The 27,689-nt window shown below is 39.4% G+C and overlaps 1 protein-coding gene across 2 annotated transcripts in view; it reads right to left on the bottom strand.

Moving 5' to 3' along the window:
• SYK (spleen associated tyrosine kinase) overlaps window positions 1-27,689 on the bottom strand; it is a 59,219-nt gene that overhangs the window by 12,804 nt on the left and 18,726 nt on the right. Inside the window, exons 2-7 of one of the 2 annotated variants that reach the window (XM_074570580.1) lie at window positions 21,610-22,062; window positions 20,031-20,191; window positions 8,764-8,902; window positions 7,237-7,318; window positions 6,162-6,211; window positions 2,597-2,665 (exon numbers count right to left, since the gene is read on the bottom strand). In XM_074570580.1, the coding sequence (XP_074426681.1) occupies window positions 2,597-2,665; window positions 6,162-6,211; window positions 7,237-7,318; window positions 8,764-8,902; window positions 20,031-20,191; window positions 21,610-22,023 (915 nt within the window). In that variant the 5' untranslated portion in view covers window positions 22,024-22,062. The remainder of the gene's footprint in view (window positions 1-2,596; window positions 2,666-6,161; window positions 6,212-7,236; window positions 7,319-8,763; window positions 8,903-20,030; window positions 20,192-21,609; window positions 22,063-27,689) is intronic. The other variant, XM_074570581.1, reaches the window with a different exon arrangement.

The raw sequence follows: 27,689 nt of genomic DNA, 5'->3' as shown, positions 1-27,689 counted from the left end.
CCAGAGTCCTTTCTGCCTTACACTTTAAGCCCAGCAATTTTAATCTGCAGATAGTTTTCTGACAAAGGGAGGTTTATCTCAATACAACCATGGTATAGGGTAGGAGATTACTCCTTGTATTCTTACAAGATGCAGAGAATGGGCAAAATGACCATGGACCATACAAGAAAAGAGTCCACTAGAGGAGCATCTTAAAAATGGCACATACTATCTGACACCTTGTGGTATGTACGCTTGTAAACTATGGGGCAGACTGTCATTTTATGCTCTCATACTAAAAAGGTGTTGTAAGCCTGTCTTGTTTTCACATCAACTTAGTTTTTTTCTTCCGCTAGGATTTGATTTTCATTGGTTAAACTTCTCAAGTACCCATAGTTAAGCTAATCTAGATGTGCCGTTCTTCCCCTTATTAGGAACTGGCTGTACTTGTGTGGCAGTTTTATTGTAATATAGCCACATCCACAATGAGAAGAAAGCAGGAGGCAGGGAGTTTGCATTGACCCAAAGATAACTTTCTAGTAAAAGGAATACCACTTTTCTATGCATGGATAAGGCCTTAATAGGATAACTCCTAAGCAGGTTTGATAGCATCTAGTTGATGCAATGAGAACAGGACCCACTTACTGTTTGCTTTAAAATAGGAAAGAAAAGGCTATAACCTCTCTAAGTTTGATTTCTATAGTAAAGATTATAATTTTATGGTAAAGGATATATTTATGAAGGTAATTAGTACAGCAAGTGTGATTTCTTTTCAGATTAATAATTCTGATTTTCAAAAACGCAAACGTATATGTAAGACTATAAAGTCGTCTTATTTTGCTAAATCAAACTGAATAGCAAAACACTGCATGACAAAGACCTTACTAGCCAAACCCTCAATGAGCTTTGGCTAAGATATCGTAGTCTCCACTAGGTGGCAGGAGTTCATTTAAAGTGTCGTCTAAATTGCCAATTTTACATTAGTGAGTATAACAGCTTGAAAAATTTTGATTGAGTCTAAAATTACATCCAAATAACCAGTTTATGAAAATTAGAAGACCCCATAATTTTCAAGACTGAATAAATATAATAGCGTAAATTTTCTGTTTTACAGTCTGAAAGTTTTTGACGTAAGAGAAGTAACTGCCTAATTAACCAGGTCTAAAGTAAACTCTGTATGTTGGAATTAATGGATCGCAAATCTTGGAAATGTTCAGAGCAGGACTTTTGTTTAGGGTCTAACATTTGGCAGGATGATGAAATTTGTGGGTTTGAGTATTCAGTGTTAAGTATACGTAAATGGTGATCACACCAGGATTCTGAAATTATTTTGCTTAAGTGATTGGTCTTTCTCTGCCAATATGCTTCAGTCTGTACTCTGTGTATGTTCCCCAGAAGGCAGGAAACAGGTATTTGACTGCAAAAAGCAACCAGAAAGAAGCATGGGTTTTACCAAGTGAACAGACAACAGAGTGACCAAAGCCACGTCTAGAGAATTCAGACCCCGCAACTCACTTTCCTGAACGAAACCAAAATACTTTTTTTGTCTAATGTGTGATAGTATGGCATTTTTTTTCAGATGGCTTTAGAACATGCCCTGACACTGTATATGTATTTGTACAAGATTATACACACTAAAAATGAGACGTGGGTCCTGTAAGGGTATACAGATGATAACAGCTATTGGTACTTCCATCTAAAAGTGAACTGAAGTTATAAAAAATGAATAATTATTATTTAACAGGATTATAAAATGCAGTATATGTCAAACACTGTTTTTCAGTCTGAACAGCAGTGTACCTCTAGGGCTTTTTATGCCTGCTCATTTTTGTTGAAGAACAACTGGAAATAAATAAATAAATGAAAAGAGAGACTCATGAGTGGAACAGGGACACACATGTTATTCTCAGCATGCAAACAAAGATCCTAACTACATGCTTCACAATACGTCAATTACTGGACAGCATAATTTCCTGGCCATGCAGCAACATTTTCATTAGTACAGGGCTGGATTCCCCTTGACACCTTGACATCTTACCCTCTTTCCCATTCAGCTTGGCCTTGTGACATCTTACATTCACCTAAATGTAATTAACGTCAATGCCTAACAAGATTTGTGCATACAGATTCCATCAGAATATATTATGTGTCTGTTTTTAACAAATTGTTCCCTAAATATGCTCAGTAATAGCATTGTGTAAGCAAGCTAATATTCTTATTAGGAATGATATTTCAGAGTAGAAATATCATTTTGTTCTGCTGGAAGTGACTGTTTTTTGAAAAACATTCTATCACAACTTATTTGCACGCATGTTGAAATCCGCACTAATATTTTGGGATGTGAGAAATTACTTAAAAATAGTCCCTCAATTTTAAAAAAATTCTTTAAAACCATTGCTTTAGTTATAAAATCAAGGCCATAATTGTGCAGATAATTAGGAAAGAAGCAGAAAGCTTATAAAATCTGCAAAATATGATTGTTAGTAGCTGAAACACACGTTTAGTAACAGCAAGCCAAAAGGGGGGTGGGGTGGGGGATGGGTGGGGGAGGAGTGAAATTAGTCAAGTGTAAGTCCTTTTAACTCAGTCAATAACCTAAAAAGACTATATGAGGCACCTTTTTGCTGCCAGCCTTTGGAAAGGTGTACGATTTGAGTCTTGAGATAATTCCACCTCCTGCCCAACTCTAGAAACCACAATGTCAAAGAGGAACAGTAAATGTGTCAGAAAAATAGTTAAAGGTATTTTACAAAACAGATGTATACAAGAACAAAACACTCCCGACCTTTCTCTTGTGTGTGCCTGCAAGTACACATATGATGCATCAAACAAGTATCATATAGAAAATATTAGTACTAAATTTTCTTTCAACTATATTACTATCAAACCATCTTCAATCTGTAGATAGACCTTAAGACAGTTTTTAAATTCAAGCTCATTGCCCTTTCCCGAGATCTTTTACACAGTATGTTTCTCCTGCCTCAGTTGTTGAACTTCAGCCACCCCACAACATATCTAGCAATGTCAATTAGTTGATAATGTCAGTGTCTTGAAGTATGACAAATGTATCAAGCAAGATTGAAAAACACCTTGGTCTTACAACAAACAATGTGGTTACTAAAGCAAAAAGCACACAAACCGCTATTAATTCCAAACAAAAATGAACAGGCTTTAGATTTTACATGTACACTTATGTTCTGTATTAAAGATACTTTTAAAAAAAATGCAAATATGTTTTACAATAATATATTAATTTAATTAAATGTGACCAATTACCATTTCTAGGTGTTACTGGGAGATTACACCTGCCTAATCAAAACTGTGATGCAATACGTATTGACCAAGTGTTTAGGCTGATATTGAGGTTGAAATAATAGTCTGAGCCACGTTCTCAGGCACTTTAAAAAGCGTTTGAACTGACTTACAGTTAGATGTTCTGAACTTTTAAATAGTAACCTATTTGGATATCTTTTTTTTTCTGAAAAGACAGCTTTTCTAATTTATAGGATTGATATTTTTCCTAGCTTTCTTTTAAAAAAAAAATTGATTTCACATAAAAAGGTATCTTTTGTTTTAAAATACCACAGATAGCCATGCTGTCCTTATTGCTGCTGGAAGAACAAAAAAAAAAAAAAAAACACCCCAAAAAATTGGTCTGGATGGGAACATCAGTATTAAATTGTCCCTCAGAACAGGCCATTCCCCTCCTTTCTTCAGCTGTTAATAATGTCCTGTCCCACTACTGTCTCTCTTTTGCTTCTTTATTCTAAGTCATCTTTTCTCACAAGTCATGATCATTACTGCTGTCTTGCTCTAGATTATCTCCTGTTGGACAACATTATTTGATGCAGTGCCAGAAACTGGTGAAAGTATTCCAGCTGAGACTTTACCAGACTTGAACAAGCTGGAAACACTCTTGATGTTTCCCTTTCTTCTACCAGCATGATGGTTGCTGGTCCTTGTTCCTGTTCTGATCCATTACAGGCACCACATCCTCTGAAACTCCTCGCCATCCTGTGTTCTACAGCTGACTATTAGAAGTGCAATATCTTGCACTGATTTCTATTGAATTTCACCTTGTTCTTTCCAGGACATTTCTCCAGTTAATCACAATCATTTTGAGTCCCAATTCAAACATTCACAATCCCAATTCACATACTTAGGCAATCCATTTTGTAAAATAAAAAAGATGCAGAACTTCAGAAAAGTCAGAAACTCTTAAACTTGAATCTTAATTATGTTGGTGTAGATAATGTGAAGATACGTTACACATCTTCTACACAAGACTGTGATGGTATTTGTTCTTTTCAGGTTGCATTTTTGGTTTTGCAATCTGAATTCATTGTATTTCAGGCTTTGCATACAAAAAAAGCTACATGAGTGGTCTTTAGTGAATTACAGCTTTTTCACAAAGATATAAATGTATGAGAACATGGCAATATTAACTAAATTCTTTGAGCTCCATAAATAGTAATATTAATTTAAAATTTTTCATTTTCAGTTTTTATGTTTATACTACAGGAAAGTAACTTAGCAGGCTTGTTTTATAAGACTCCTAAAGAAAATAAAAAATTCACATTTCAGTGTTAAGAAGTTCAGAATGTCAAACATATTGTAGCTTTAAACAACATTTTAGGAGAATATTTGCAAAATATGCACTCAACGCATCTCATTCATAAGTTCAGTGCTTTTCCATCTATCCATTATGACCAGTCTTAAATGTAACTACTACCGATCAATCCTGAAAACAGTAATGGTTGTATGTAAAACGTGCAAGTGAACAACTGTCTAGCTACTTACTAGACAAGTACGTGTTCAAGGGTGGAATTAATCTCATCTAACTATGGCTATCTAAAAGCAAGGCATATAGTCTTGACTAATCGCATAGGCCCCTTCTGAGAGGAAAGACATAGGCACATATTGGTGGAAAGTCATTCCACCATTTTTAGGCAGAAGTGACACGTGGATGGTATGTGTCTCTGTCTTGCTTCAAAATTCCACAAAAGTCAGCCTTTGTGATTTGCTGAATGACTGAATGACTGGCTCTTCATCTGAGTTCACTAATATTAGGCAAGATTAATCATACCCTGTTAGCATGACTGAATCTTTCACCTGTAAAGCATCATGAACAACTAGGGTGGTATTACTGCAATGCATTGATGAAAAGAGAAGAGGTGGGCCTATTTGCTTTCATTGCACAGTCCTAAACATCAGTCATCTTAGTCAGATATATTTTTGTTTTGTTACTACTTCTTTGATAAGTTAAATACCTAAAAGTAAGATTTCTTGAATTTGCATTAATATAAACTTAAACCACAGAATCTTCTATGGATAAACTCAAACCTATGTAGTATTCCCACACTGAATGTGCTTGCTCCACCACTATAACAGTGTGTATTCCAGATAACATACAAGTGGTTTCATGTGCTTAAACTTCATGGTTGTCCTTGTAAATGGGATAGGTCCAAACTTCAGGACAACGTTTTAAAAAAAACCAATGGTACCAATTTTCATTGCATCATTTTCAATGATTTAAAAGAGAACCTGATTTTCAGAAAGTGGTGGTATGAGAATGGTTGTTCACGGACCCACAGGGACTCAACAGTACTGAAATAAATGTAATTGCCTATTTGAACAAAAATATTTTTTTCTATAACATGGGACTGCATCAAGATAATGACCTAGATGATTAGGCTCTCCAGGGAGTGGTGAAACAACTAAATTAAACTCCCTATTTCAGATGAGATCAACTACAGCTGAATGAGATGGTGTTACGTATCACACCTCAGGTGGCTCCTCTAATCAATGGACTCTAAGAACTTAGGCAATTATAATCACAGATGTGCTTGCTCACTTTTCATGGAGTTGATGAAAGAACTTCCCCTAATTTACTGCTCAAGGAATCAAACCCTTGTGCAAAGCCTGATGTTAACTGCACACACCAAATATGAAAATAAATGGAACCTCCATTTCTGCTTCAGTCAGCAGATTCTCCAAGTGGACAATGTAAATAAAGTAGTATCTCTCCTCCTAGTGTTGATACAGTCACTACAGAACATGACCATCAATGAGGCTAGAAAAATAAATTCACTGCAAATTCCAAGCATTAGAATTCCTAGACCAGTATGTGACTGTAAGCCTTCTCAAATGGATGCTACTGTTATGTCACCACCTACTCTTACCTTAGAAGGGGTTCCAGGAAGAGGAGGACGAATGTTAAAAACAACATTATCTGTAAAAGAACGAATTGTAGAAGGATACTGAGCAAGGTGAGAAGTGTACTGTAAGAACACAAAATTTAACACAGGGGACCAACTTCCTAGCTTTTAAATCATATTGCGGTGTTTCTCCTGGCCCACCTTCTTTGCTTTTGTCTCTGATGTGCCTCTAATGTGACTCTGGTACTTGCTGCCACAGAGACAAAAGTATGTGCACTGCCTAAATGATTCAAAGGAGTGGATAAAGTACAGGCATATCCTTTCACCATGGCACTGGTACACAGTTAGATTGACAGAAGGTGGCCTTAGAGAAAGAACACCACTTCTGCAATAGCACAAGTTAGACGAGGACCAGGCAGAAGCATCTCTTTTCCCCTAGCAGTCAAGGCAAGAGAGAGGACAAGGCCTCAACAGTATTTAACATGACATTAAAAAAGAAACAGGCCAAAGAGCATACTGGATCTCAGAACACTCCCCTTCCCCTGCCTTGCCTCAGGTTATCAAGGAATGCCTCTCTGACTCCCATTTTCAGCATCAGGTGTAGCAAATCCCTTGTTCTGCCCTGCTCTCCCCAATGTGAGAATTAACTCCTCATCTACCAGCACCTCACCTGCTGAGTGCACCTCTCACTACACCTCACCCGAATGCCTGTAGCAGTGCAGCTGATGTGCTGGCCTCAGCTTGGAATAAGGACCCTTGAAGGAGTGCCGGGATGACCACCTTGTCAGCAAATGTGGGCCAGGTAACACACACTGACACTTTGAGTGGCAAAGCACATTTTTGATCTGACATTAATTTAGAGCAAGCAATAACTGGAGTTGGTAGCATCCCTTAAGCTGCAGGGTCTGCCTCCATCAAGCCTGGTCTGGCTGATCTCAACTCATTTGAAAAATTGGAAATGTAACATTTAGTCTTTTTTTTAACCAACTTTAATCTACTGTAATCTGCACCCACCTACAGGGCAGGTGGAAAAAATAGACACATCTTTATCATCGTTAGCATGGCTATTTATAGATGCAAAATAATAGGAATAACTCACCATTTTCTGAGCCAAGCTGTGGACAGGGAATGGTAAGAACTCTTAATAGTCCATCTGGTTTGTATGAATAATGCTCAACTAACTACCAGAATAAGAGGGGAAAAAAAAAGGGAGAAGGAGATAAAAAGAAGAGAAAAAGATATGAAAAGGTAAGGGAGGCATAATAAAATATATTGTCTCTTTAAAATTGTGTGCATAAGTACAATAACTGGTATATATTACAGCAAAGTAACAGGGTATACAGGGGATCTTTACTGCACATGTTCTTACCCCATCTTTACTTCTCTTTAGCATGTTTCTGAAGAAGCCTTGTGGATGAATCTGGAACCTGATCCAGTAGCTGGATTTGTAAGACTCAGTACCCCATGCTTGGTTCTGCTGCTCACCAGCCTTGTAACTCTGAGCAAACAGCTACTTTTTATATCTCTGAGTTCCCGCCTTCTTTATTTATTTTTTTGTTTGTTTGTTTATTCAAGATGGGCATAACAGTGCACGAATTGTCCTGATACGCAATGCTTTCTTTGGACCTCAAAGCCACAGAGGGATGTTAATAAATGCATAGCACAAATAGTTGTGGCCATTTGTGTTCCTGGATTGTCCTCTCCATGCCATTTTATTACAGGTTTGTTACTGCTATTTTGGCTTTGGTGCATTTGGGTAGAAGGGCGGGGCTCTGTGAGTGAAAGGGTTGCAGACATATTAAAAAAGCTTGTAAAACAGCATAACAGCTCTTAAACTTCCAGTGGCTCCAAAAAAAAAAATATGCAGGACATTTACTGGAAAGGCTCAGAATTAATATATGCAAGTAAAGACACATATTTTATATTTGTGACTCATTTTACTTGTTTTAATAGAATTTTCAGCAAGAAGACATAACAGATTTCTGCAAGGTTTTCAATTACCTTACCATTTTCAATTTATGCAGTCATTTCTCCAGTATTCAGTTTTATTATTGACTATGGCACAGCCAACTATGCAACTATGCATTCCTTAATTGCTTAATCTTCACCAGTGTTCAGACACATTTTGGTGGTAACCCTCATCCAACTATGCTTCTTCAGTCTTGAAGGTAGAGAATTTCAAATCTAAAGAATGCAGTATGTGTACAGCATCTTAAACTATCCCCTTTGTGCTTCCTAGAATTCTGTTTATTGCTGTCATAAAGGACATCAGCAAAAGACTATATCTTGCATTGCTATTATTGAATATGGTCACTTAACAAATGCAAACAGCCTTCCATTCTAGAGAACCTTCAGCTAACTGAATAATAATTACATCAATTTTGACTTGGCGAAGCTACAACATCAACATTTAAAAATGATTAAACTGTACACTTATTTAGCTTTCTACATTAACATATGTTTTCTTGATGTATGGAAACCACATAAAAACAGAAATATATGAAAAATAATCTGCCAAAACAAGCTGCTGTTCAGCTAAAGACTGTTGTCGCACAGCGAAGTAAAGCAAGCTGCCTTAGTCAGTTATATGGAAACATGATATCCAAGTGATTGAAATTTAACAGACCTGCCAGAGGGTGTCAAATCTTTTTCCTTCTGGTATGGAGAGCTTTCCTGTCTTATCTCTGTCAATACGGTAATGCAGTACTTTTCCATCATTCAGCAGACACAGGGCATAGGAACCATTGCTATCCCTTTCGCGGATACTGTAGGAATAAGAGAGATTTTCAGGGTTAGTCTTTACTAGGAATGAGCATTTGGGTTGAAATTTGTTTTCAAATCACCATTTCTTTAAGCTTTTGAATTAAAAACAAGGCAAAATCAGCACTGCATGTTCTGAAGACATTTTGTTAAACCTCTCATTTATTTCTTATTTATTTCTATTATCTTTTCAGATAGAATTCCCTCGAGTTCCTTTCCCCCCTTCTCCCCCCCCCCCCAAAAAAGGCAACAGATAACAACAGAAAATCCACAATGTGGAGCTCTCTGCCACAGAACAGTGTGCAGTGCACAAAGTGCTCTCTGAGCAAAGAAGCGTTTGAAGGCTTGTATGCTGCAGGCCTACAAAGCCCGTGGAACTCCGAGGCCAGGATCCAGCATATACAAGCAGCTACACTTCAACCTCCTCTCCAGCTGACCTAGAATTACAAACAAAAGGTAAGTGCTTTCGTTAAAGCAAGTTTTCTCTCTTATATCTTGTATTTTGAAATAAAGAGATGACAGTAAGGACAGAAGATAAAATACTAAAAGAACGTGAAATACAAATAAAGGGAGAATCTTTGTGCACTGAAACAGATTGTTGTTTGGCTGGGAATTTAAAGTAAATAATCCATTTCTGTAATCATCAATTCTTATAATTTCTGTAAATACACTAACACTTTGTTGCAGATTGCACATACAATTTACATTAAATTTCACATGGTATTGGGGTATATATCTAGTCTTAACTTCACCAGGGAGAGAATATGGAATGTAATAAGAAACATTGTCTAAAATTCACAGGTAACCAGGATGATCTCCTCCTTCCAGGAGGTCTGCAAGCAACATCTGTGATGCCTGTAAAGTGTTGCAGGGTTGTTCTACATGTATTCAAGGTAGCTCACACTGAGACCAGCATCTTCTGGTGACTGGACCCAAAGTAGATAGGAATTTGCTACTAGCTCCATCATAGCTGGTCTAGTATTTCTGAGGTTGGAAAACAGGCTTTTTCTTGTAGTTTGAGTTGCCCATGTTCACTTGCTGCTGACAATGAGACAGCAATAGAGCTACATTAAAATTTTCACAGAATCATAGAATCGCTAGGTTGGAAGGGACCTCTCAGATCATTGAGTCCAACCATCAACCTAACTCTTGACAAAAAACATCACTAAACCATATCTCTAAGCACTATGCCTACCCATCTTTTAAATACCTCCAGGGATGGTGCCTCAACCACTTCCCTGGGCAGCCCGTTCCAATGCTTAAAAGCCCTTTCAGTGTAAAAAATTTTCCAAATATCCAGTCTAAACCTCCCTTGGTGCAACTTGAGGCCATCTCCTCTTGTCCTGTCACCTGTTACTTGGGAGAAGAGACCGACCCCCACCTTGCTATAACCTCCTTTCAGGTAGCTCTAGAGAGCGATAAGGTCTCCCCTCACCCTCCTTTTCTCTAGGATAAACAACCCCAGTTCCCTCAGCCGCTCCTCATATGACTTATTCTACAGACCCCTCACCAGCTTCGTTGTCCTTCTCTGGACCCACTCCAGCACCTCAATGTCTTTTTTGTGGTGAGGGGCCCAAAACTGGACACAGTACTCGAGGTGGGGCCTCACCAGTGCTGAGTACAGGGGGACGATCACTTCCCTAGTCCTACTCACCACACTGTTCCTGATACAGGCCAGGATGCTGTTGGCCGCCTTGGCCACCTGGGCACACTGCTGCCTCATATTCAGCCGCCAGTTGACCAACGCCCCCAGGTCCTTTTCTGCCAGGCAGCTCTCCAGCCACTCTTCCCCAATCCTGTAGTGCTGCATGGGGTTGTTGTGGCCCAAGTGCAGGACCCAGCACTTGGCCTTGTTGAACTTCATACCATTGGCCTTGGCCCATTGATCCAGCCTGTCCAGACCCCTCTGCAATGCCTTTGTACCCTCAAGCAGGTCGACACTCCCACCTAGTTTGGTGTCATCTGCAAACTTACTGAGGGTGCACTCAATCCCCTTGTCCAGATCATTGATAGAGATATTAAAGAGAATTGGCCCCAATACTGAGCCCTGGGGAACACCAGTCATGACTGGCCGCCAACTGGATTTAAATCCATTCACCACCACTCTCTGGGCCCAACCCTCCAGCCAGGTTTTAACCAAGTGTAGAGTACTTCTGTCCATGCCATGGGCAGCCAGTTTCTCCAGGAGGATGCTGTGGGAGACTGTATCAAAGACCTTACTAAAGTTCAGGTAAACAACATCCACAGCCTTTCCCTCACTCACCAAGTGGGTCTCTTTGTCATACCAAAACCTCAAATTCAGCAACACAGAAACATTTCTTGTTCCAGTCTGCACAGAAATCTACTCAATCCCCCTTGAATTTTCCAAAAGCCCTGAAAAGAAATATAGTAGGATATGCTCACTAAGGTGTGGGAAGCTTCACTGATGCAACACTAGTACTTGCTATCACATCCCAGAAGATTGCAGAGGCAACTCTGCTCCTCATCTGACACACAGAAGGCTGAACTAAAACTGTTTTGTCTGGACTACTCATGCAACGATTTTTTCAAGCAGAGTGATTCTTGTTGCCTAAGATGTAAATGGGACACTGGCTAAAGGAAAAGGGAAGTAGGGTCAGTTTTTTTTTCTGAAACCAAAGCAACTTGCCTAGTGTCTCTAAAGCAACTTGAAACACATTGTGGTTTTTCATGACATGCAGGTATTTTCTCAGCATGGTGATTTCCTGTGCTGACTGACCAGTGGAAAGCAACAGGTTCTGCTAAAATGAAGACTTTTCTCTTCCTCTGACTCGCTCTTAGCAAATAAGGCTTGGAAAAATATTTTCAGAATAGAACACATTGTTTCTGAAATGTGAATGGTATTTCATTGCATTCAGACTTCTGTTCAGAATACAGCACAAGTAAGATTATAAAAATGCAATGGATTGTTTGCCAGTAACAAATGTCCTTCCTGTTTCACATGTGGAAATGGCAGTGCCAATGCAATTAGCTCTTCTGAAACTGATTCTCATTTGCAAGAGTTGTTTCTATCACAAAAGGCATCATAAACATTTCTTGAGAGAACGGGCATCAATGGCAGAAAACAGTCCTGATTTCTAAGGATGATGGCACAGATCTACACAGCGCTATATCAGTATCCAGTACAGGATTTAGGCAGAGATCAGGTTTATAAGGTTGTAGTTGCATTTCTGAGCTCTTCGTTCCCCCAACCTAACAGCTACGTAACCCTGAAGATATCTGCAGATCACAGTCATGGCAACTTCTGTCAGACAGCTCTATTACTGCATGTGAAAAAAATCTCCATTCTAATATTTATGATGGACCAGAGTTCAGAGGGAGACTCGTTCTCTTGGGGTTATGGTCCAGGTGTTTTAAACTGTAGCCAGTCAACTCCAGCACAATTTGTACTCCTACAAAACACAACAACAGGAAGTTCTGCTATCTTCTAAAACTTCTGAAGAGCAGAAGTATCAAGAGCATTGAAGCAACAACTAAATGATAGCCTAAGTCTTAGTTTTGGCACCCAGATCCCTTACTGGTCCAAAAAGGGCTCTCTCAGAACTTACCATCACAGTCCAAACAAAAAACTTTTACTGCCTCTGGTGACAAGGATTGTCACAGGTCATGTTTCACAATTTTGTTTTAGTTTTGTTGACTGTGGTAATGGCTGTCTACATTACGCTAAGCCTCCAGAACTCCAGCTGGGTACACAGTACCCAGTAGCTTACAGTTACTGTACAAAATGGAATCAAAGAAAAAGGCTGCTCAAACTGAAAGATTATAACCTAAAACCTCTTCAAATGGAAATCAAGGTTTTCACATCTTCTTGATGGTGATGCCTGTTCTACCTGGGGTCATCACATCAGGTTTGGGGGCTCTTTTCGTATATGTAACTTTCCTTCTATGAAAAATAACAATTTTCAGAAAGTTGAGAAAAAAATCTAAAATTCCAAATGCAATATCTGCTTCAATGTGTTCTGAAATAACTCACAACATTTACTGTTCTTCAATACAAACTGATTACAAAAAGAATAATTTTAAAAAGCCATATTTTTTTAAAAAGCATTTTGTCAAGGAAGGAATCCAGCAGTGAAATATCACCTGGTCTTCCATTTCATACCATTGAAGAGAATTACAGATCTACAGAATAAAAACATAAAGATAATAAACACCTGTAAATAAGCAATATTGTCCTTTCATCCACTGAGATTAATCAGAAACATGAACAATAGATTTTCTACGATATACATTTTAAAATGGCAATTTTAGCAGGAACTGAGAAGCTCAAATTGTTACGTGATGCAATGTAAAGAAGGTTTAGCTATTGGTTTTAATTTTCATGTAATCTATGTTTCATGATTTTTTTATGGTTTTGTGAATTTAACCCAAATAGCAACCAATAACTATTTGGAGTATCACTACAGCCTGTATAAATAGCTATCCATCTCCCTTTATAAAGTCTCTATTTTTGCTTGGAAGCAAAAAGAACAATGATGTCCCATTTTTTTTCTGCTTCTAAGTGAAAAGTCAAACTTCCTTTCTTTCTAAAGGAAAATGTCCCTGAAGGTAAAAAAAAAGAAATTGCTATTACAACATGCCTCACTGACTTTGTAGGAAAAGAAGAAGTCACAGCATTCTATGGTGGACAATAATGAAGGAAATAAACTAGAAAAATATTTGCTTTAGGAATGGTGTGAAATTATTCTTACTCCTAAATCCAAGGGCTTGTTAAAGTTTGTTCTTGGGCTTGCTTTGCCTTCTCAGTGATAACAGCTTCCTTGATGCCAGAGATAACAGACATTCCCCACTGCTGAGCAAGCTCCAGCCATTCCCTGATTGTCTGCCCTTATGGTCATCTCTCTTGTAATGTTATTAACAACGTGGCTATTCATTATCACTTCAAATATCTGCAGCACAGTGCGCACGTTCCAAATTTGAGGACAATAAGGAATGAACTTGGTGCTTGATTAACTGCAATCTTCATTTACATCATTTCTTCTCCCCTGTTAAGTAACATATTCAAAGCTGTTTCAGAAATGTCAGCGCACTACGGAATTTAGGAGCTAGCTCTGCCACACACTATTGCTAGTTACAATGGAACCTAAAACTTGATTTCCTGACAAGGCTATTGTGGTGTGCTGCACAGTTACGAAACACCCTTGCGAGAAGGATTGCATCAGTATAGTTTATTTTGCTGGCATTGCCCTGCCAGCAAAATATACTATGCTCCACCAAAACCCTAACAAATAGCTTTGCTGTATAACTGCACCTGCAACAGGGGGTCTTCCGAGTACAGCTCTCTCAGTCAGGAATCACATCTTCACACCTCCCTGAGATGAAGACCCACTCTGCTGCTGAAGCACACAGCGTAAAGCTAGTCTTGAGAAGCCATAGCCCTGCTGCAGTGGTCTGCAAGTGGCACGTAACTTTGCACCTAACTGAACATCAGTAAACAGCTCTCCCAAATTGCTGTGGGCATCATCCAGGCTGCTGTAGAGAATACAGCCCCTCCAGAAACACGGCTCACTGTCTGTGTATCATTTATCTTGGAAAATTTTTACGGTGAGCAACTGCCTGGTATTTTGAAGAGGAACTTCATAATTAATTAATATCGCTGAATTAAGGTCATGTTTAGTAGTATTGTTTTCACCTTGTCTGATGTCAACAATGACCTATTCCATTTATGGATACAAACATAATACTGATAGTTTTATTTAAAGAACACTCTACAAGGTCAGATAAATCACCTAGCTTAGTATGCACTCCAGTACTTGTAAATTTCCAGAGGAAGACAGTAAGATTAATATAAATATAGGCTGCTACATGTCACAGAAACACAAATTTCTGTGTCTCTTATGAACAACTGCACTTCAAAACTTGTTATTTTGAAATGGCGTTACTAGTGGTAACTATTGTGACATATAAGAGACAGTTTAGTCTCTAGATGTCATAAGATGCCATGATGGGTAGTGCTGTGAGTCATTCTAATAGTCTAAATCAGTTTTGTCCTCTTTAGTATATCTTGTTGCATATTGAAGAAATTCTTATGATACTGAAATTACTTTTTACTTTCCTTTTACACAACTGTTCACATTTTATGTGAGCTAATATGGCTATGAACCCATACAAAAGGTTTATAGAGACTAAACTGTTAATTATGCAATGCCTTCATGTTCAATTTCCTTAATGTTGCATTTTTAAGTTTAACAGTATTTCTGAATATTGTTTATCTCCCTTCAGCTTCACAGTTTCTGGTTCTTAACGAATATGCAAGATCACATGTTCGTATAACTGAAGAGGTCACTACTGGTTACAAACCAAGACGTGCTCTTGAGCTACCACACACTTACCAGAGTTGTTTCTTATGTCAAACTGCAGAGAAAACTAACATTTCTTATACTGCTGGTTTGTCACTGTTAGCAATTTTTAAATTTATTTTTCAACTGGTCCACACATGCATGCACTCACATAGATAACATTAACAATATTATCAATATTATTATATATTACCAATATGAATATTACTACAATATTAATAACAGTATTAATAATATTAATAGTATTAATAGTATTATCTCTGACCATCTACACAATATTGATCATCAATATTCTACAATTATGCCCCGTACCAAGCAAAGTCTAATGAAAAACCAGAAGTCTGGTAAGAACCACCATCCTAATACAGCATGAAAAGCAGTGTTAATGAAGCTAATCGGGGCTTGAGACTTAAATGAAGTTCTTCATTTTCAGTTGCTCTTCAGGTCATTCTAGAGATATCATATTTTCCTTCTATTACACTAGTAATGTGTTTTACTAGTGTACACTAGTAAATTACACTAGAAAACAGTGTTTTCTCCAAATTTTGTGGCTAGAGTGGCAATCTTTCATGAGTGTTCTTCCTGGAAAAGGTGGGTACTGCTTCCTATTTCACGTCATTTCATTACATTGTTTCTATAGTTGTCTTTGAAAACAAGCTATATAGCACTCACATACATATTTGTTGCATTGACTTTTCAGTCATGACAAAAACTTCAAAAAGACCTTTGAAAATTCCCTACTAAAACACCCACAGTTATCTCAGAACTTTTCCAGCAGCTTGGATAAGTTGTGGTGTTAGATTTATTATGCTATTTGTGACATTTTGAACTGCAATTAGGAAGTTTTTCAAATATTTCCATATTTATTATATTAAAAAAAATCTAGATTTGATAATCTTGTAGTGGTGCAAAGCAGTGCTAAAGAAATCCAGGCATTAGATGTGTTCTAAAAGAGGCTGCTGTACTGGATTTTGTTTCAACGTCGGCAGTTCAGACAGTTAGCAGATTTCTAGTATAATGAAGTTTGAGAGACCCTTGTAAAAGAATATACAGAAATATTCCAGCCTTTGAAAATTTATTATTTTCTCCATAATAAACAAGATGATTTTTGTCATATACCAGCACCTACTTGTAGACAAGCCTTGGTGTACTTCATGTCATCAAAAATCTAGCGTCCCTCTGTGTTCCCAGGCTCCAATGCCTAACTCAACAAACAAACTCCTCTTAGACACTGAATGTTTCCAAGTTTTACCTTTCAGTCAACTATCAGGCTTCAGTGTCTTGATCAATGTAAGAAAAACAGTCTCTGAGCAGCAACATTCACAAGCACAAATTCACAGTCCACAGGGGTACAGAAGATTCTGATATGCGCTGCTGCTGAGTAAGGAAAAAGCATGCGATGCCCATGCCTGAAATGTAAAACAGTGCACCACTCTATTTTGGTGCATTGCTCAACAATTTGGCTGCTACTGTTTTAGCTGTCTACCAAATATGAATGGTTTATTTCTCAACGCCTGCTGAGCAAGCCCATGTTAGGCAAACCACTGCAGAAACCAGAAAACCTTTCTGAATTAGACAGTTCTTTTGTTATTTGGTATAAGCCTCTAGGTCCACAGATCGGAGAGCTAGAAGAGCTCTAGAAGGAAAAATAACAGATTTCTGATATATATGAACAACATGTTATTTCTCTTGCTGCTCTGGCTGCTGAATTACGGGGCAGATGAAGATCTCACCCTGTTTCTTGTCTGGGAGCAGAAGAGTAAATGGCAGATAAGTGGTTACTGAGCTTTAAACCTGCCAGATAGGCAGTCTGTGCAAGAACAATTAATGCATCGGAAAGGACCCTACAGGTGCAGATGTAAACAGTGTTGTCCTTAATAAGAGGGATGCAAGCTCAACATACTATCAGTTATATTTCCATATAATTTAAGCTCCAGTGGCACTTCTTATGGTTTAAAGACAACCTTGAAGTTAGCATTTTCCCCTCTGTAAGTTTATCTACCTGATGTGAAAGCAGCCACCTGAGTTCCAGGAGAGCTATATAAGATATGTACCCACTGACACAACTAGTTCCACAGGAGGAGGTCTGACTGCTCCCTCCACAGCTCATCACGCGTGTCACTGCAAACAGAAATGCCTCCTAGCCCGAAATGCCTCCTAGGCCATCTCCAAGGGAAACAGGAAAATACTGGGGAACTGCTTCTATTTAAAGCTGTAGGAATGCTTATAGAAGATTAAACAGAGACCAGGGTCTATAATAGAGACTGAAACTGTTAAGTCTGCTAAAAAATTGCACACCCTCACTCCAAAGCCCATCCTTGTTGTTAAGAAATGTTAGCTAAGGGATTAATTTCTTTGAAGAAAAATTAGTTTCCTTTTTTTTTTCCCCAAAGAGAAGCACTTTGACCACATAGAAACCGATGTGTGCAAGAGGCAAACTGGAAAAGCTGCAAGCTTTAAGACTCAGCTAATATAACATTGATTTAGTAAGATATTAATACAGACAGTAATAAAGTTTTAAAAAAACTTGGTCATTAAAAGAAAGGGCTGCTGCTTTATTTCAGATTACACATCCACCTGCCCCTACATCTAAAAAGCAGGAAAAGAAGCTAGCAAAGTCACAGGGCAATGAAAACGAGATGTGGTGTGGTAATCCATAATGGCTGTACTGGTAATCTATGACAATGACTACGTTCATCAAATCGATGAAACCTTTCCTGTGCTATAGGAAGCAGCATTCAGAAAACATGAATCTGTGATAAGGAAAATTTTAGGCTCCTCAGACTTTCGTAACATTTTTTAGTTACAAATGTAACAAAAATTGTAACAAATTTATAACAATTTTTTTGTTAAAAATGGCAACAGAACCAACTAGGTAAATGACCCTCTAGATGTGATCCCAACAACTCTGAAAATGTGAAGACTCACGGTGACTTGTGTCAGAGTGACCATGAAACAGAAAAAATTCAATGGCTGAGGGAAGGTGATCTCAAGAAATGATGTCAGTACACCTGAAGTGTTTGTAGGTAATACCTGATAAGAATTAACTCTGCTGGGAATAAAGATTTCAAGGAGTTACTGGTTCCTGATGTTTAAGATTGAAACATGGAAACATATGAAGGTTGTATCTACATTAGTGATTACTGTGGCACAATTACGGCAAATCAGTCAAGTGTAAGAGTTGGTACTGAAGAAGCATATCCATCCCACATTCACTCCTGGGGTTTTACTTTGGACTAGCTTTAAAAAAGTCAGACAGTTGAATGTTGAAGGAGGCTATGTAGGTAGTAGTTAGACCTTTAAGCTTCATTTTCTACCATTATATCAATACTTCTATTTGGGGGTGGGGGGGGGAACAGACGGACACAAAAAACGGCTCAGTGAAAACACTGATTTTTTTTCAAATGAGGATTTTGCCAAAGAAAAACTCTTTTGTTAGAAGGCTTTGGCTGGCTCTAATCCTCACGAGATGATGGCTGTTTGTCACTATCCTAAATAACACATTTGCACTCAGAAAACAAAAGATCATGACGCCAAGTAAACACAGACAGAGGCAGGCACAAAATGGCATTACCAAGGTAAAAGCAATTCTTTCTGTTGCTTAACTGCAAAGCAAAGCACCACCACCGCCCCTGGGAAAACTGACAGTTATGGATGCCAACAGTTGTTAACACACGCTGTTTGTTTGTATTTTTACCACTTTGGTAAGTCAGATTATGGGGTGCAGGTGGCCAGATTTTGGCAGTGGGGCTGCAGAGGCTCTGTGAGGAGGCCAGGGGCTGGGCACGACTGGTTCCAGCTGGCCCCAGTGGACACCTCTGCAGGGCACCAACAAGCCCCCTCCACCTCCGTGAAAACATCCTTAAGAAAGAGCAGAAAAATGCATAGTATGTGGCAGCCAAGAGAAAAAAAAAAAACAAACACAAAACAGAAGGAGCAGCGCAAACACCAACGGAGGAAGAGGAGGTGGGGAGGAGGCGCAAGTCCCCTGCAGCCAGTCCGTGGCAGAGGCCACGTTGGAGCAGGTGTCCACACTGCACTTCTCCAAGCGGGTGGATGTTTTCCTGTAGAGAGCCCACGTTGCAGCAGGGAACAGCATAAGGAGGAAGGAGCGGCAGAGAGAAGCTGTTACGGACTGGCTCCAGCCCTCATCCCTGACTCATCCTCCCCAGCGCTTGCTACTTGGTGGGGAGAGGAGTTGGGTGTGGAGGAGTGAAATTGAGCCTGTGGAAGCCAGGGGTGTGGCTGTGTGAGGGAAAGGTGTTTTTTGACCTTTTTGTCTTTGTTTCTTACCATCCAACTCAATTTTTGTTGAGAATAAATTAAATTACTTTTCCCTTAAGTGGAGTCTGTTTTGCCCATGAGATTTAGTGGTATGTGATCTCCCTGTCTTTGTCTTGTCCCGTGAGCTTTTCCATCCTGTTTTCTGCTCCTGTTCTGTTGAGGAGGACAAGTGTAACACTGGCTAAGGTTAGCTTACCACTGTCACTTAGTACTGCTTATAAAACATAGTTAAATGAATTTTTCTTGGTATTGAGTTTTGCTGATGCTCCCTTCAGGATTAAACCTAGTACTTGATTAAAAACCAATGACCCACACTTTTGGTGTAGTTTCCCATCTTTAGTTAAGCAGAAACCTAATCTTGGAGACACTTACTTAGTACAGGAATGATTACGTCACATACAACATGGACTGGGCTGGGCTCTCTCATTGGGAATGAGCCACCTTTTTGGGCATACTGTCATTTGAGATTCATTCAAGGGAACTGTGTAGGAACACCAGTGGCAAACAGCAATACCACAGAAAAAGCACTCACAGAAATTTTCCATTGTTTTTTGACCCAATGAGGATACGGTGTTCTGACTCTTCCCGAGAGATCCTCCCATGGAACCACGGCATCTTCTCATGGGCTGTAGTGGCAATCAACTTCTCCAGCTGAGGCTTTTGACTAATGATAGCTTGTTCAAGAGCATGCCCCTAGAGTGATAAAAACACAGCAGGATAGTCAAACTGTCTTCTGCACTAAAAACATGACAGGTAGACTCACAGTATTGGATAGCTTTTGGGACATCCAAAATCTGCACATATTTATTGTATGTGAAGAAAAGATCCAGTTGCTATAAAGACATTAAACCAGAAGCTAATGTATGGTAATCCAAACACCAAAAAGCTGGGATTCTTCCTTTACCTCTGAGAAACAGAAAGAAAAATAACGAGTGAATTAAGCCCTTAATATATCAGTATTTCAAATGAAAATTACATCATACTTTTATGCTAGTGAGACATAGCTAAATATACTTATTGTCACTCTGAGATGTCATAACATACCTCCATATTACATATCCTACAGTAGTTTAATGAAATAAACTGAACACACTTTGTACTGTTGCAGCATGTCTATGTTGAAGATATCAATGCATATTTCCCCAAAGCAGACAGGACAGTCCCAGTTTTAGAGTGAACTACCTTAATATTTTAGGTATAACACAACCTATCACTTCTAAATTTGGCCCAGAATCTGAGCACAAAACCCCTTACTTTCATCAGCTTTCAACTTGAGTTCAACTTCCTCCTCGATTGGGCTCAGACTCATCAAAAAAACTACAAATCTCAGCACTTGTAGTAAATAGAGTGTAAGTTTCAGGCTTTTCTAGTTTGGGCATTGCTCCACATATTTTACAGAGCAGAACACAGAAGGCTACTTGTTAGTGCCAAGAGAGATGAAAAACTTAGTTTAACTCTATGAGTTCATAATGGTAATTAATGGCTTCCCAAGGTGAAATAATATTCCTGTTGCAGCCTCCTACACTAGTTTTACCATGTTAAGACTGGCTTCTTCACAGTTATTCTAAGGTAAAAATCCAGCCTATCTTCCTCAGCATGGAACATTCCTGCTTGATATGTGCAGTACCGAAGACGTATAGACAGTGGTGTGCAGTTAAGAAACCAAGTTCTGTTATGGACATAATCTAAATAAGCATCACAAAAACAAGGCCAGCTAAGAGCTGTAGATGTAAAACAAGTCACCATGTTGTCAAGGTGCCGGTACATCAGTCCATAAAAATTCAGAATGAAAAGCAATCAAACAAACCATTTCTGTATCATATTCATTACACCTATTAATTTTTGATGCATGTGGAAATCTGATGACACAGGTTACTGCAGTGTAACACAAGGCTATGCTAGCCCAAGACACCACAAAAGTCTTGAGTTTTGTAAACACGTATGGCCAAGTCACTGCATGTATCAGGGGTGAAAAAATCCCCACTGTTCAAAACCAGGCAGCTATGATTCCATTATGAAAAAACACCACATAGCAGCAGCAACAGATGGAAAAAAACACTGCAATCTCTTTTTCTCAAAACCACTTTATGGAAAAATCAGCCCGGATTTACCTGCAAATTCCAAGTTTGTTTGACATACTCTCTGATGAGGTTCTCTTTTAAATCTTCAAAGGGTCCTGTTTTGGGTTCAACGCCTGGTGGTCGGTTGAAAGGTTTTCTCAGTAGACAGATAAGGCCATCTGCTTCCTCTGAGTGATAGCTAATGAGTTCAGCAGGACTGGCATGCGACTTGCCTCCTGCAATAGCATATGAGCCACTCAGCTCCCTCTCAATTGTATAATGATGAACCTTCCTTCCATGGGCCAAGGATAAGGCAAAGCCACCCAGGTAATTCCGGCTTTGGCGGAGCAAGTACAGTCCATCACTCACTCCTCCTTGCATCAGATACTCTTCGGCTTCTTCACGTGTAATATTGCCAAAGAAGTATGGCAAATGGTTAGCAGGATTTGCTGTGTTGGAAGCCATGTTTTTTCTTTTCCAAGTGGCAAATTTAGTCTTCTATATCTGAAAAACAAAGACAGAGACATGAGTATCACTTGAAAAAAAAGAGGATAAACCAGTAACATGCCAGTTCACATGGTATGTCAGTAATACATTTTAAAAGATACTTTGGTGTGCAGATCACATTTTTGTTTTTGTCTTGTTAGAAGTTGTCTTTCTAAATCCAAATAGAAAGTTTTTCCCTGTTATGCATTAATATAAAAGTTCCTGTAACTGCAAAAGTTTCTTTAACCCTTTTCTTCTCTATATGGCTCCTTTGCCTAGCCATATAGAGGTCCTGACATTTTCACTTGCCTGAATGCCTCTATCCATCCTTTTGTACTGGCCTTGAGGTGTTTCCCAATAAAAGGAAGTAGGTAGGTAAGAAAGATTCAGGGAGAACAGTTTTTCTTTCCAGTTTTTTGCCATCATAATTTTGCTTATACGATTAGCTTATGCCAGTATGTGGGCTGAGTATGGACAAAAGTCTTATATTAAAACAGTCAACATTCTTCTCCACAGAGATTTCAATGGAAAAAAAAAAGAAAGTGGTAATCTATTTTTGAACAGTTTTCATTTCAAACAACTTATATTGAAATAACACAAAGGCGCACTACCAACACCGCCACAGAGGAGAATCAAGTTCATCATCTCTGAAGGATAATAGTGAATTTAACATACATGGCTTCAATTCTTTTATTCTTAATTTAACAATAAGAATAATCTCATATATATTGAATATATATATCTTTTATATGTATGAGATTATAGTACTATATATTATTTTTTGATACATTTTTAAAAAATTATGCACAAGGATTCTATAGAACTCTAGCTACAGGAATACTGTTCTTCTTGTCTCCTGTGTTCGCTGAGTTATCCCAGCCTCTATCCTACATTGTCAGCCCAGAAATTTATTTTCATTAAATCCCATGTCAGTTTTACGCTGCCTGGACAGCTAAGTATTGTGCTGGAATTACTTTTGTCTCTTTGAAGTAATTGAAGAGGAGATATCAGAATGCAAATGCTGAATTTTGTTTATTATTCATATTAGTAGCAATTAAATTACTATCTAATAGGTACTGGGAAGAATACCCCAGCTACCTGCGGATAATATTTAAGTGGATAGGAAGTGAATATGTTGACACCAATGAGACCATATTCTTGCAAGAGTATTTGCAAGCTTTTTTTGTCAGAGGAAGTGGTCCACCACTGCAACTACTTATATAAAGGTAATTTCCTCCAAACGCTTCCCCAATCCAATCACTATTTAATCAGGACTGGCCATAGACTGTTACATCTACAGTTTATGGGGCATAAGGAGGAAGCAACTCCATTTAGGAACAGCTCACATCTTCTTTCAATCTAGAAAGAAAAGAAAAATCCCACTAAATATTATTGCCTGCGCATCTGTAAAATTACTTCATCATCTGAAAAATTACTTTCAGAGAACACAGAAATGCTGAATCAAACTAGCAGTAGGTGCTTATGTTTGTATTATTTGTGTGTTAGATTAAGATTATTCCTTAGGAAATTTCTCACAGCTTCACTGCCAAAATTTTTATTTCCTCGTCTTTTGAGTTCAGTTGTGACAATGACAGTGAAATACTCTCAAATATACAAAATAGGTGACAGCTTCTGTCATGTGTAGTGCATTATGCGGATTTTAGGCTAACTAGATAACACTACAAGTATATCAAAGGAAAAACACTGTTGTTTCTCTGTATTTACAGTATCCCTGCACATCTTGTATTCTTTTTTTTTTTAATGCATATTTTCTTAGTAAAATGTATACATACTGAATATGAAACCCATGAACCCATGAACCTACAAAATACTGTTATCTGTATTTTTTTCAGGTTACTGCAGCTCTCTTTTCCCACCTTCCACTACCTTGCCTAGAAGCAGACAAAAGGATCAGAAGTACAGTTCCTGTTTCTATTGCTGTGCAGGATATAGTGTTTAACTGTGCCCTTCACAGTTAAACAAAGAGCATGATTTTAGGGAAGTCATGCAGCAGTCTACAGAATCATCATTAAATTCAGGATGTATGTGAACGGGGGTAAATGGACCTCTCAGCTTGCAGCTAGCCAAAGTAATTAACTGAGATACATGAGCACAGGTGGAAGACCTGTGTAAGAAGGGAGGGTCCATAGTGCAAAGCTGCAACCGAGGAATGGGCATCTAAAATTAGGGCCTTTTGGCACACAGTACTTCAGGCTGACACCTCCTCTGGCAGCTCTGCAGCAGGCAGAGCTGTGGTATGCCTACTGCTTAGTTCAGATATGACCTATCAGTGGACCATAGCTGATCTGCTGCTCTTATGCTTGGGTCAAGAAACAGTAGAGAAAATCCTCTGCTGCTCTGTAAATATGTGAAGAAGATGAAGGAGACAGGGGTGGAACACACAAGTCAAATGAACAAGGCTCATATGGTATAGAAAACTAGACAGGACACAGTCAGGACAAACCACACGTGCAGATCTTCTGGTCTCTTCCCACCTTCCCAAAGAAGGGAGACATTAAAGCTGCACAGCTATTGCAGCCCTACAAAACAGAGCTGTGTGCAGCATGTTATTTATTACTCTTGTGGTTTGCACCCCAAAGTTACTGGTTTAAGATCACATACTATAGTCAATCTTTCTGGCATTTTTGTTGACAAAATTTCCCTCTACTTTCCCATTTACATGTCTCCATTCTGAGAATTCATGTTCTTGACCCAAATGATCTACTAATATATCTTTCGGTTATTAATTGCAAAAGAAAGCTGTAATTGAAGAGACAAAAGGTGGTAGTCCTCAGTAAGTAACCACCAAACACTGATTTGCATATAAAATACTATATGCAAAAATCATATGCAAGATCATGGAGCAGATCCTTCTGGAAACTATGCTAAGGCACATGGAAAATAAGGAGGTGATTGGTGACAGTCAACATGGCTTCACCAAAAGCAAGTCATGCCTGACAAATTTGGGGGCCTTCTATGATGTTGCCACAGCATTGGTAGATAAGGGGAGAGCAACCGACATCATCTACCTGGACTTATGCAAAGCGTTTGACACTGTCCTACCTGACAACTTGGTCTCTAAATTGGAAAGGCATGGATTTGATGGATGGACGACTCCATGGATAAGGAACTGGCTAGATGGCTGCACTCAAAGGGTTGCTGTCAACAGCTCTATGTCCAAGTGGAAACCAGTGATGAGTAGTGTTCCTCAGGGGTCAGTACTGGGACCGGTGCTGTTTAATATTTTTGTTGGAGACATGGACAGTGGGATTGAATGCACCCTCAGCAAGTTTGCCGATGACATCAAGCTGTGTGGGGCAGTCGACATGCTGAAGGGAAGGGATGCTATCCAGAGGGACCTGGACAGGCTTGAGAGGTGGGCCCGTGCAAACCTCATGAAGTTCAACCAGGCCAAGTGCAAGGTCCTGCACCTCGGTCATGACAATCCCATGCACAAATACAGGTTGGGCAGAGAATGGCTTGAGAGCAGCCCTGAGGAGAAGGACCTGGGGGTGTTGGTGGATGAGAAGCTCAACATGAGCTGGCAATGTGCGCCTGCAGCCCAGAAAGCCAACCGCATCCTGGGCTGCATCAAAAGAAGCATGGCCAGCAGGTCGAGGGAGGTGATTCTCCCCCTCTACTTGTAGAAATCTAAGTACTGTTTTTGCAAAGGAACAACTTGGCCAGCCTGCAATGATGTAGCTAGAGAATGATTAACAACACAAAGGCTGATCAAGAGACATGCAAGAATGCTCATCCCTTAGACAAAGGTGAAACTAGTCTATGCCAGATCAGTAATTTAACGGGAGGATGAACATTTAACTGAGACCAGGTACCATGGGCAATAATACCAAAAAAGGGAAGAAATAAACAGGTGAAGTAAGGGGTTTAGGAGGGGTGATGGGGAGAAGTAAACAGAGGCGGAGTGAACAGAAATAGTTTTAGGCAAATCCGATAGGCTGTAAACCCTGGAGTACCTAGCCAGTGGGGAAACAGGGGAGGGAAATTTCTGCCTGGGATAGGAAATAAAAAGAAGTTATTTCGGGACCTCAGGTGTGCCTACCTGCTAAGTCACCCATTCTTGCAAGAATGTTTAAATACAATGTGCTTTGTATTGTTCGCTGCCTGAGCCGTGGTTATTGGATACGGAGCGTTTCTCACATACTCTGCTCTGGTGAGACCCCACCTGGAATACTGCGTCCAGCTGTGGAGTCTCAGCACAAGAAGGACAAGGACCTGTTGGAATGGGTCCAGAGGAGGGCCACGAAGATGATCAGAGGGCTGGAGCACTTCTCCTATAAGGACAGGCTGAGAGACTTGGGGTTGTTCAGCCTGGAGAAGGGAAGGTTCTGGAGAGACCTTATAGCAGCCTTCCAGTATTGGAAGGGGGCCTACAGGAAAGATGGAGAGGGACTTTTTAACAGGGAGTGGAGCAATAGGACAAGGGGTAATGGTTTTTAACTCGTCCTGGTTTGAGGTAAAACAGAACCAACTTTCTGTTCAGTAATTTTATTTCTTAGCTAGGCCTCTTCTACCTCTCTGAAATTAACAGCATGTTGTGTTGAAAGTGGTTCATTCAGAGTGATAAGACAGTTTGTGCCAAGCAATGGTATGCAGCGAGGCTCTTGATTATACTTATTGCTATAACAACCAAGGCCAGCTAATTTTGTTATTTACCCTGTTAGAGGGTTGGAAGTGGAAAAGTGCAGAGGGGTCCCACCTGCAGAGAGGAGCAGACAGGACAAGAGACCCAAAACTGACCAACAGGGTATTCCATCCCATCTGCCCCAGGCTCAGTATAAAAGCTGAGGGATCAAAGGGTCAACTCTCTCTCTTCCTTCAATGGCTGATGTCCGAGGAGGACCCTGTCTGTTCATCTGCCTTTGATCCCGATCGGTCTGTTCCTGACTCCAACTCTGGAACCCAGTTCCCACCCGTCGCTAGTCCAGTCTGGGACTTCCCCAGTACCTGGCGGTGACATCATCCTGGGAGCTTAATATGGTTTTGTATATACTGTATCTGTTTCATTATTTTCCTTTTTATTTCATTATTAATATTTCATTAAAGTAGTTTAGTTTCTTCTAAACTTGTAAATCTCTCTTTATGTCTCCCCCTCCTCCCAGTGCACAAGAAGCTGGGGAGGAGCACCTGTCACTGGACATTGGCCAATTTGGCCAAAACCACGACAAAACTGAAAGAGGGGAGATTTAGATTAGATATCAGGAAGAAATTTTTTACTATGAGGGTGGTGAGGCACTGGAACAAGTTTCCCAGAGAAGCTGTGGATGCCCAATCCCTTGAAATGTTCCAGGCCAGGCTGGATGGGGCTTTGAGCAACCTGGTCTAGTGGGAGCTGTCCCTGCCCATGTCAGGGGATTAGAACTAGATGATCTTTAAGGTCCCTTCTAACTGGAACCATTCTATGATTCTATGAAAATGACAATTTCAATTGCACCAGATGAAGACAAAGACACCTTTCCTTAAACAGAATGGCATTATTTCACTAACATAATGCATTGCCAGAAGAGTGTAATCAATAGTACAAGGTCCAGTTGGAGGCCAGTTAATAGTGTTGTAACCCAGGGTCAGTACCGGGGCTGATACTCTTTAAGATGTTCATTAAGGAGGTGGACAATGGGGAGAGT

This window comes from Larus michahellis, chromosome Z (genome assembly GCF_964199755.1).
Source record: "Larus michahellis chromosome Z, bLarMic1.1, whole genome shotgun sequence".
NCBI classification, from domain to species: domain Eukaryota; kingdom Metazoa; phylum Chordata; class Aves; order Charadriiformes; family Laridae; genus Larus; species Larus michahellis.
The sequence above is the reverse complement of the archived record's forward strand: the minus strand, read 5'-3'. Positions and strand labels throughout refer to the sequence as shown.